Source organism: Mastacembelus armatus, chromosome 22, assembly GCF_900324485.2.
Source record: "Mastacembelus armatus chromosome 22, fMasArm1.2, whole genome shotgun sequence".
Taxonomy (NCBI): domain Eukaryota; kingdom Metazoa; phylum Chordata; class Actinopteri; order Synbranchiformes; family Mastacembelidae; genus Mastacembelus; species Mastacembelus armatus.
Window position 1 is genome coordinate 8,387,837 of NC_046654.1, and position 11,690 is coordinate 8,399,526.

Consider the following 11,690-nt stretch of genomic DNA (forward strand, 5'->3'; position numbering starts at 1 on the left):
TCTGCTATACTCGATATGTGTATAGGTTTTCATTTTCAAAATAATAAGGGGTCATTGTCTCCAGCTCCAGCCAGGCAATAAAAGAACATTCTCTCCAAATTATGCTACTGTCCCTTTAAGAAGACCAGCCCCATCCTCATACAACTGTTTTATGCAAATATGACAAGCCGAACGTGCCGGAAGCCAATCAGAGCCGAGTTCTAACCGCGGGAGATCTAAATTTCGCGGGACGAAGTTTGGCGGTAAAAAAAAGCTGTTCTTCCTCAGCTCTTGTCCTGTTGAATGGAGAGCGGAGCTCTGAGCTGGACGGACTGGAGTCACAGATCGGGACGGATTCTGCACAGAGGGGGTCACAATAATCTGCAAATCTCCATCTGAAACCCGATCTCAATGAAACCTGGGAACCTTCTGGTATTGGACTTCAAAATTCTCGATGGTTTAAAATATTATATTTATTTATGCAGCAGTTTTTTAAATAACTTGTAAGGCAAGTACATTTTGTGCCCGAACAAAGGATAACAACACCGACGGGAGAAACACATTAGAAAACACGCCTGGATTGTATGTTTGACTCATGCATTTCACTTTTGAAAGGCTTATTTCAGCCATATGACTCGTATTTGGGCTATTTTCTTGCTATAGTCGCAGGACATAATATATTGTCATTGAAAGCCTGTGACAATAGCAGCTTGCCAACAACAGGGAGTGTTTCAGTGAAGCATTGATCAGTGTGTGCTTAGCTAACAGCACACTTCTCCCTTTGCTTGACCAATCCGGTTAAATTAGTTTACTCAGGAAAATGATGCGGATGCCTAAAGGCGTCTCCCCGGCGTTGGGTCGCCCAGCGGTGGGGCTCCCTTGCTCCCAGCAGAAGATGAAGGTTTTGTCCGGGGCAGCAGTAAAGACCGAGTTCTTCAGCGCCGGACTCTCCAGCCCGCCGATGAGCACGGTACCGGTCGGCTATTTCACCCAGATCTGCAACACCACCACGGCCGAACAAAGAGCCAACAACCTGTACTCAACCCCCCACGGACCAGAGGCTAAACCCATCAGATCATCCTCCGGGCGACTGCCGGTATAAAATCAAACACACTACGAGTCATTCAGAGTTCAATAGAGTGAGTTGTGTGTCTGCATGTGGGCGGAATAATCCGTGATTTCCATGGGTATGCATTATTAGCAGCGTTTGGGGAATATTCACTTGTGTTCTTGACGTGATATGTCACAGAGGAGCCACTGTGTGTGCTGCTGGGTGCATGAATGGTGTGTTCCTGTTTTCTGCCATGACATCTTGTCCCGCAGTCCAGCTGTAGCTAGACAGGAGCAGACGCTGTGTGTGTATGAAAAGGAAGGATGAGTGCCTGCCCCCCCCACAGCAGGGGTGGATTTTACACAAACACACACCAACACACTGGCATCAGCCTGATCGAAGACTATTGACTGTCATTTCTAATCTATTCTGTTAACCATTACATATCTAAGCCCCCCCCGGGCCTCACACTCTTATTTGGACAGTTTTTTTTTATGAACACACTCAAAGGACAGCTGCTCAGACTGCACCTGTCATCAAATCCAACGCAGGACCTGTGTAACCTGTTTTAATTGCTGTAGGAAGATGGCAGAGGTCATGGCTTGATAACTGGTTGGTTTCCTGAGAACTGATGCAAGAACATTAGGGGGAAAAAAAAGAAACATTCACAAACACACAAAATCAGATGCATGAGTTTACGTAAGAAAAAACACACCATGACCTGTATTCCTGTCTTGTACGTGTCCCACTCCTGATAGATTATTTGAAAAGCCAGATCATGATCTGAGAGAACTGGTTCACCAGCAGCAACATGTTCTACACCTGCTGTTGTTCCTCATGTTGGTCTCTCCTTTCTAACCGGTCAGCCAACCTTGCAGTTTCGTTGTTTTTCTTTTTTCAATCTAGTAAAGTGCATTAAAGCTAAAGAGGGTTAGGTTTTATGGATTGCATACATGGGTCTCCAAATCTCATTTTAACCCCTGTGCCTTTGGACGTGGAATATGCACTTCAAGAGGATTAGTTGGACAAAAGTAGTGAGAAAAAATTGCCAGCTGACTCATTGCATTTCTATTCTGTATGTATTCTTGTATTAGTACATGTCACATGGTAGAGGCATCCTTGTAATCCAGCATTAAGACCAGTTCACGTGACAGACAGTTTGCCTATAACTTGCCCAGTATGGAGAGTTTTGACTGTAAATGCACACTGCTCATACTTGCATCAGAGGGTGGCTGAGACAAGCTGCAGATAAGGAGCCAGCGTGCCATGTTTTTCACCCTGATAATGGCGTTGTCTGCCAAACGCTACTTACATAGATGTGTTTGGGTTTGTTGTGACTACTTTTACTTCTATTTTTAAAGTGACTTGAAGTGCTGCTGTGCACAGGCGAACGTGACCATGTGGCAGCTGGTGAAAAATCATTCACCTGGTCAAAATGAAAGTTTAGTTGTGGTGAGAAAGAATGATGCACTTCTGAGATTACACAGCAGTTTCCAAAGTCCCATGGTTATGAAACCTTGTCAGCACATTTCATTCTGTTAGGTAAACTTTCAGTTCTATAGGGAAAAGTATCTCAAAGTCTTTAGTTAAAATTTTACAAGTAAGTTATGGAGTGTTTAGGTTAATGGGCTTTTTGATATCTGTTTATATCATGAAGGAAACATTGAGTTTGGTAACATTTAAGTCTGAAATTCTAAGGCTCTAAAGGTCTTAAAGATTTTTTTCTTTCTTGGTGGAGATAGTCACACGACTTAAGTCTTAATTTTCATTTCATTTGAGAACAGATTTTTTGGAGGTAGTACTTAGAGGTAGTAATTGCTCAGCAGAATCATCAGTAGTGACACTTTTTTCTGAGTATTTCTAAATTACTAACGGCAGCACATATGAAGTTGAGACATTTAAGGTTGTGTCCCAATTACTAGAACATTTTGTCCACTCCCACTTCCCTAAATTCAGAGATTTAGCTGTGCAGAATAGCTTCCAAATTGAGTTGAGCTTCACTGCTGCAGGTGGCATGGACTTTGAATAAAACTGAATCCTCAGATTTCATACGGCTTGTCAACAAACCCTCTCGCTCTCAGTCCGTCTTCACAAACTATAAAATCCAAGATGATTTCAAGCATAAATTGCAAGGTCGTCTGTGCATAATGAAGCTGTGTTAGTTGGGGTGATGTGTGCAGTAATAGTTGTATATGACAACAAAAGATGTTGGGATAACATCATTATGATTGTGTGGGTACCCCCAGTACCCTGCGATACATATGTGAAATAACCTAGATATTTATGTGCTTACTGGCGCAGTAGCTTCATTGCATGTGCAGTCATGTGTCTTATGTTTACAGGAAGTGTTGCATCTTCAGGTCGCTTCCTTTAACTTAACATAATAACCACTGTCTTTTTAGCTTTTGACTGGGGAACAGGATGCTTGGCTTAGAGTTAAAGGTTAGAGGTTAGACTGAAAAATCAAACAAATTCAGTAATAGTTGATGCTTGTCAGGGTGTGATAATATTGTCTCTCTGCTTCTTTTGGCTTGATAACAATGTTAAGTGTGTTACAGGAGTCAGGCCTTGGCTGTTACACTACAGAGGTAATACAACTGGTTGTTTAAGATACATATTCCCCGCTAATGTCTCATCTATGTATTGCCGGAGTTTCAGACTGTGCCAGAACTGCATGAGCACTGATATTAGCTTTACAAATTATGCCTTCTGCCATTTGGTAAGAACATATAACTCTTCAGTGACATTTTATTTCAATTGCAGCACTGAATTCCCCCCTGGTTCTATGGGTTTATATTCTGACCCAGTGGTCCTTCCAATTAAAACAGATGCTGCTTCAGTAACTCTATGCACTCCCCCCAAATCTCTCTCTCTCTGTTCCCTTTCATTCACCTTGTTTTACAACAGTGTGCCCCTGGAGCATAATGTACTCAGTAAGTGGAGTTTTGCATTTCAAAGCAGCCTGCTTCCCCTGTTCTCCACTAGCAACCCAATTGGACAAATCCACTTTCTCCTTTGCCTCTTGAAGGACACATTGATAATCTCATCAGCTATGCAACCATTGTTTGTCTTTTGACTTGCAAAGGGTGTGTCCATGAGGGGTTTGTGTACATTGGAGTTGATATTTACAGGCATACTGTGACTTGCCCATAACTTCAATGGATTCTGAGTCCCACACAGCCAGACTGACAAGGTTTGTTGGTTTGAGGAGAGGCCGGGCTATAGAAGTAATTTCTGTGACTGTAACTTTGTGAGAAAAACTTCACTGTGGAGATTTCACCATAGTGCAGCAGCGACGGCGGGAATTAGCCAAGGAATGTATGGCAGTCAGAGACACGTGCAGGCCTGGGTGGAGCTTTGTCGGCCAGCAGGGTGAGGTTATAGCAAGCATGAGTGGGGTGATATGACAAGTCTGGGAGATAAAGAGCTAATATGAGTGTAGTCAACTCAGGCCTTGCCCATTTACTGTATCAACAGGTCGTTTAATTTGAAATTAGTGACATGTATTTACTGTAATAACTACAATTCACACAATGCCCATCTCTTTGTCAAAGACTCATCCAAGTGATTCACATTCAGACTTTCAGGTTGTTTATGTGTCCTGATATAATTGGAATATTTGTACTTGCTTGTAAATTGTTAACGTTTTTATTCAGTGCCCTGCTCCGTGGTGTGGGAGCCAACAGGCCGTCTTTTCACGAAATGAATGGTGTTTGCGTAATATGACCGACTCACTTGAGAAATCCCTCATGCAAAAAGGGAGCACCCAAGCCCCCACCCTAACCCATACAGCTGCAAGGTGAAACCGTTACCCCTCTTAAAATATGTCATCATGCCTGTGGCTGTGACTTCTAAAGTGAAGTTCTACAAGCCTGAAAAATGTTGATGTGGAAATGCACATTTAGGTCATGGAAGTTATGAAGTTCCATTTTATTTTGTGTGAAGGCTGCCGACTGGGCAGTCAGGTAAAACCTGACAGATCTTCTCTCCTTTTAAAACCAGAGCTGCCACTGCTTATATGTACTGTCATCTTATTCCCGTGTGTGAGCGTGGGTGTTTGGCAGCTACTATCAGGACTCCAAGCAAACAAAAACACAACTTCTAAATCAACAACAGGTCTTAATAAACGCAGTTACTATTTTTTTCCAACATAGCTAGTCAGATCCCTCCTCTGCTGTAGTTTCTGTATGACTCCCTGTGTGCTTTATGGTCTAAAAGCCTTCCCACTAACAGCACATACATTTGCTGTGCTGCTCCAGATGTCGCCAGTCAACAGGTGGACGTGTCGGGGAGCACACTAGGACAATGGCAGCTTTCATTATCCCCACACACACACACAGGCGCATCCACACATGGTTAATCAATTCCCCACTTTTCCTCATCTCTGCAAATTGTCACTCAGCTAAACCTGTTAGTTAAAACAGCTCACTCACGTCTTGTTCACTGCAGTGACAAAAAAGGGATTATTGTTGCCAAGTACTCAAAAACAGATATTGAGGAAATGAAAATGTAAATAGGTGAGGTCTGAACCAGATGCTGCAAATTACCCAGCCTCAGTCATGTGTAGTTGAAACCCCGCACCTCGTTAGCTCAGCCAGCAGTGTGTTTTAGTGTGGTCACTGAGCATGTAGAGGGAAATGACTGCAAATGAACTGCAAACTCTCTCATCCACTATAGCTGTTAGCTGTAACCATTCACTGGCAGGAAATCTGTGTGATAGTGTGTCACCAATTTGCTGACGTTGTTGTTTTTCAGTCATTTCTCAGTCTTCAGAGGACTTGTTTCTTTCACTTTGAATGTATAGGTCACCGCATAAAATAATGGTGACATATTTAGTTTATGCTGTTGTCCAAAGGTTGTGTGTGCTTTAGATGGAGTTTATGATCCAGTGCAATCACAGAAAGGCAATTAGATGTTTGGAAGCCGTAGAAAAAATGGGACTTTAGAAAGGAGGTGGAAAGATCATTGAGTGATTCCAGGGATTTCCTGGCGTTTTACAGGCGCTGGGTTGGGAACCGATCCCCACCCTCCACCCTCCCACCCTACACTCCACTTCTACACAAACACACACACTCACACACACAGACACACACAAGGTCAGCCGCTCTTGAAATGCTTGAGAAAGTGTGAGGGGGCTGCTTTGTTCCTGTAGTTAAGGGCTGTTGGCACATTTACAACAGTGCACTTTTCACCAACCCTCTATTTAGAAGTTTTGCTGCCACTGATGTCACTGTTTCATGTATGGGTGCTACTTGCTCTACACTACACATTTTAACAGTTTTACTCACTATTATGTGAAGCCATTAGGATTTCTTAAGCTGGCAGGAGGACAGATTGTTTTCAGAATTCCACAATATTGAAATGAAGAATACATTTACACTCTGAATGTTCTTATAGTATTAAATAATACTGCTACACCCCCTGTTTTCATATGTTTGTTTGATTTACATACATTCATTTCTCTCCAGGCTAAAAGGAAGCTGGATCTAGAGGACCCTCTTTACCTCCCAGAGTTCCGCACACCGAAAGGCAAAGGCAGCTTAACAGCAAGGATACCAAGTCCAAGGAGTGAGTGCACTACACAGCTCAGATTGTGAGGGGAGGAGGTGTAATGTTGTTGGTACTAAAAGTACACAAATACTTGTGTTGGTATGTGTCCTGATAACATCTCACAAATCAAGTCAAGTCAAGCATATTTTTTTTTCACGGTACAAAAAGCACAATGTAATTCAAAGACAGACCCTTCCTTTATGGGGAACTGTAGGCACATTCAGAACATTAAAACAGACAATTATTGAAAATGCTATAAAATACTGTAATTACAGAGAAAATAAGTTATAGGAAAAGTCTTATTTCAGCTCTTTACAGTGATCTAAAAGGGTCTTCTATTCTGAGGATTGCAGGGAGAATTAGCATAATAAATGAGAGGCCAGCTCTTCAACAAAGTCTTAGGGAGAACAGTAACATATGGACTTTTGTGGCTTAATGTCTCTGCAACTCAGGACTCCCAGAAACTCAAATTACTCAAATTATTTTATCTATAACAGATTAAAAAGTTCAAGACTGCAGAGAATTGTCATGTGGGAGACGAGCAGTTCAGCAATTCTCTGGGCAGGCAGAACTATTAGGGATGTTTTTTCTGCACAATGTGTTTGGATATAAAGAAACAAATATTGTGGTTTGAAGATTATTTACAATCAATAAGATGTTAAAAGGAATGAAAAATGAGTCTTACTCAGGACAGGAAATGAGCATAACTCACATGTTCAAATATTAGTTTGCTTTCATGGTACCTTGTTGACAAAACGTGAATGACTATTTTAATAAGTATGTCAATCAATGCTCTGTATCAGCTGATCAACTGTACTGAAATTAGTTGTGAAAAATTAGCATTGTGAAACTCAAGTACACTATAGTCATTTAGTATCTTTGCACGTTTGTTCACTTCTCATTTTTCTGTGTCCTTGCTCTCAGCTCCAAAGTCTCCGGGTGAGCGCACACGGTACGACACCTCACTGGGCCTGCTGACAAAGAAATTTGTGGGTCTGATTGCTAAGTCTCCCGATGGGGTTCTTGATTTGAACTGGGCCACTGAGGTTCTGGAGGTCCAGAAGAGGCGCATCTATGACATCACTAATGTACTGGAGGGAGTCCAGCTGATCAGAAAAAAATCAAAGAACAACATCCAGTGGCTGTGAGTAGAAATTATACCGGTAACTAGGAATGGGATCAATCTTAGGTTCCTGCTAAAACAATTACAAACAAAAAGGTGGAGAGAACAGGTCATGGGGAATTAGATGGATCCAGTGTTTTTTTGTGTTGTAACATTTATTAAATTAAGTCAATCAAATATAGATTTTCATCACAATTTAAAGCAGGAACTACTGTACATTTCAGTGGAAATACAGTCCTGTGCAACATCTATTGCCTCAACATGACAAAGGTTGGATGGACAATTTTCTAACTGTAAAAATAAAAACACATTTCAAACGGTTGTTTGTGGCCTGTTATGTTACATTGCAATAAATACATGTAGCTCCAGCTCAATGTATTTATTCCTCTTCACTCTCACTGTTTGCTTATCAGGCCATCTAGTGGCATAACACATTCGGTATCTGTTTATATATTTGCTTATGTGTGGTCCTGTAGAGTTGGAGATGTGTTTGAAGGAGGTGCATGTGGAGGAGAGAAGGCTTTTGCACTGAGGAAAGAGCTGGGAGATCTGGAGAGAGCAGAGAAATCTCTGGATGAACTGATTCACTCCAGCACCACACAGCTCAAACAACTCACTGAGTATAAAGACAGTCAGAGATATCCTTTACATGCATCGCTGTGTCAGTTTACACTTCGTCTGCAACTCCTCTGTGTTTTGTTACACACGTAACTACCCACTAACTGTCTGCTGCTGTTATTACCCTTGACCCCAACCTGCACATTGGGTTACGTAACGTATCAGGACATCCGCTCAGTCAGCACTCTCCGAGACCAGACAGTCATTGCTGTCAAGGCTCCTGCTGAGACCAAGCTGGAGGTGCCAGACACGGCAGGGGTGAGAGTACATCATTGTTTGAATTTTATTCTCACCTCAATTTATGCAAGTAAAGTAATAGCCGTTATACAAGTATGTCAGATTTGTACTAACTAACGTGTTTCTGTGTCCCTGTTATCTTACAGCAGGGGTCTTTACAGATCTATTTGAAGAGCAAGAATGGCCCCATTGAAGTTTACCTTTGTCCAGAGGAGGGTCTTGAAGATGCTAGTCCTGTTAAGAGCGCTGTCACCCCGAAAAAGGAGTTCCCACAACTCCTTGCTCCTACAGCTGCATCCTCAATGACACCACCAAGTTACAGCATCAAGGAGGAGCCTGCTGAATGTAAGCTGGGGTTACTGAGGGCTCATGTATCATACAGTAGGATTCTGACTTTATTTCTACACCCAAGCTGAAAAAACTGCCTGACAGTTCACCTTACCTTGGTTGTGGTGGTTGAGGCCCTGACTGTACATTTACATATTTATAGCAAAGAAAGGAAATAAGTGGCATGTCTAAAAATTCTCTATTCCTTTAACCTTATCAGTTAAACAATCAATCAAACTGTATAAGCAGTAAAAAAAAACATTGAAACAATAAATGTTAATGTACAAAAAAATGAAATGAAAAAGTACAAAATAATGAATAACAAATACAAATAACGTGGATGAAGATAATCATTAAAACTTAAAGGTCATGTCGGGATTAAAAGATGAGTTTGGATTCTTGTGGAGGCTGCTCACAGTACAGCAGCTAAAGCAGGCCTCAGTGTGGAGAATCCTGCAGTAAGAACACACACATACTAATACAGAAAATGTGCTCTGTCCTTTATTTAAACAGCCAATATGTCTACAACAGCTTCAGCCATCTCCTCAACTGCAGCATCCAGTTCCTCTCTGCTTGATGTAGAAGGCCTTCTTGGTTTGCCCCCGAGCCTGCTCCAAATCACAGAGGACCAGCTCCCAGGCACCTCATTCACCCCAGATCCCAATACCCCATTTGTCAGTTTCTCTCCACCCTTGGACCATGAAGACTACCTCTGGAGCTTAGAGGATGGTGAGGGAGTGTCAGATTTCTTTGACACGTATGACCTTGGGGATCTGCTGAGGAGCTGAGGTATAGATGAAGGATGGAGGAGGAAATTTAGAGAGAAGAGGTGGAAACAGGTAATTAAATACCTTCTCAAGGTAGGAAACATTACACTATGAAGCCATCAGCCTTTGTTTTTCTCATGTCAGTTTTAATGTCAGAGATTCCTAAGGAGGTGTGTGTTATCCCCTCTGTTTAGTTTAAGAAAATAAAAATAAAAACTGTAAACATCATTTTTAAAAAAACTATCAGACTGGGAGGATGGGTGAGACTGAGATTGACGTAGATGTGAGTGATATTCAACCACACAGAAACACTGTTTAAAAAAACAGGGACTGTTATGGATTTTCTGTGATATTTTCAGTTTACACTAAATATTTGTAGTCTCATACAAACACAGGAGTTATTATGCATATCACATCACCAAAAAAAGATTCGATTACATCTGAGTATCCGGTGATGTTTACAGTGTAACATCTCAGGATTTTTTACTTGTTCCCAAAGTCTAAATGTTTATGCCACGCTTTGGCCAATAGGTGGCAGCCTCGTATTATGTCAGCTTTAACTGCCATGCAGCTTTATAGAATTAAATCACTGGATGAGAGTAGGCTAAAGCCATCAAGAACCATACAGGGTATGTTTGTTAGAGTCCTAGCGTCTCCATCACTGACCAAATTAACCTATGAAAAACCTGTACCAGTCTTGGTAGATCTTCAAACATCTACAGTTTGAACATATACGTGCATGTGAAATCTGAGCATCAATATTAGGCATACAACTTATTTTGATGGCGCTGATGTTGCTTCTTACTAATCAGGTTTGCTCTCTCCTGCCTTAAAATTCATATGAGGCCTTTTACCTCTTTGGTGCTGCATTGTGTACCAAAATCTGTAGGTTGTGACGGCTGATACTAGCTATATATGCAGAGTTACTTCCTGATAATGGGTGCTTATTGAACACATACAGTCTCTCTAATTGGTTTGGCAGCTTTGTTTCATGTCCAGTTGTTCTGTATTGATTGAATTTGATAACTGATTTTAATTGATTATTTTTGGTTTAGTAGTGTAAAACTACTGTTGTATTTCTCAGGAAATATCCCCTGAAAAATTAAATGCAGCAGCTGTGTTGCAGGTGAGATGGAAGGGGGGTTAATTCATGTAATAAAGGTTTAATTAGAGGAGTAATTACTTTTTCCTGTATTTGCTCTGCAATTGAAGTCTGTTGACTTTATAAAAGCAACAGAAACAATTCAGAATTTATTTTTAGCGTTCAGATTTTAGGCCCATGAATGTTTCCCACATGATATTGTCCAAGCCTTTTAAATAAAAATAGATGTACCAGAGGTTAAATCGGCTATGATGTTTACATGTTAAAACATTTTTTAAGAATTCTAGACATTTGGTAGTTTGAATTTCATGCTTTTGTATTTTTGGCTTTCCCTCTACACTGCAGAGATAAGCTAACGGTCCTGTCCTAACAAAACTTGAAATGTATGTTTGTGTGTGTATTTGGCAGCTTGGGAAACGGGTGTCGTGTGTTTGCATTTTAAAATGTAGATTGGAGAATGTGAAAACAGAATTTGTAGTTTTTTCAATGAGCATTATTTTTCTGGTATTTGTACATAGTTGATTTTGTATTTATACCTACTTTTTGAAAATTGAAACTGGCCTTTCTGCAGAGGCCATGAGTGTTTTTAAATGACATGCAGCACTTAATATTTTGTAATACAGTGTGGTCTGTTTGAAATGATTAAATAAATACTCAAGACATGGTTTGCACTTGAAATTGTGCTCATTTTTATTTTTACTCAAGTTTCACATTAGCAATGTTATAACTTGTGTTTTTAACAAAACTACAGTGGATATAGATCTGGGCTCCATCTATAATCTAATAAACTTTTATATTTTATCCAAGCCTTGTAATTAATTCCTTATGAAACCCGACCTTGCCTGGAAAACTCACTGACATTGCGGCTCACTGGCTCAAATTGAAATATGGAATATTTTCTTTTTAAAAAAACAGCAACAGTTTCCTAAAGGGAGA

The 11,690-nt window shown here is 40.8% G+C and overlaps 1 protein-coding gene across 3 annotated transcripts; it reads left to right on the forward strand.

Annotated features, from left to right (window-relative positions):
* The first annotated feature begins 244 nt into the window (after window positions 1-244).
* Window positions 245-11,432, forward strand: e2f2 (E2F transcription factor 2). 3 transcript variants are annotated; one of them, XM_026300762.2, is made up of 8 exons: window positions 252-411; window positions 787-1,075; window positions 6,499-6,598; window positions 7,505-7,724; window positions 8,180-8,341; window positions 8,465-8,579; window positions 8,705-8,903; window positions 9,399-11,432. In XM_026300762.2, the coding sequence occupies exons 2-8, from the start codon at window positions 800-802 to the stop codon at window positions 9,671-9,673; spliced, it is 1,347 nt and encodes a 448-aa protein (XP_026156547.1). In that variant the 5' UTR covers window positions 252-411; window positions 787-799; the 3' UTR covers window positions 9,674-11,432. The 3 variants fall into 3 exon arrangements, with proteins under 3 accessions (XP_026156548.1, XP_026156545.1, XP_026156547.1); XM_026300763.1 differs by having other exon boundaries at window positions 245-1,075; window positions 8,708-8,903; XM_026300760.2 differs by having other exon boundaries at window positions 251-1,075.
* Window positions 11,433-11,690: the final 258 nt, after the last annotated feature.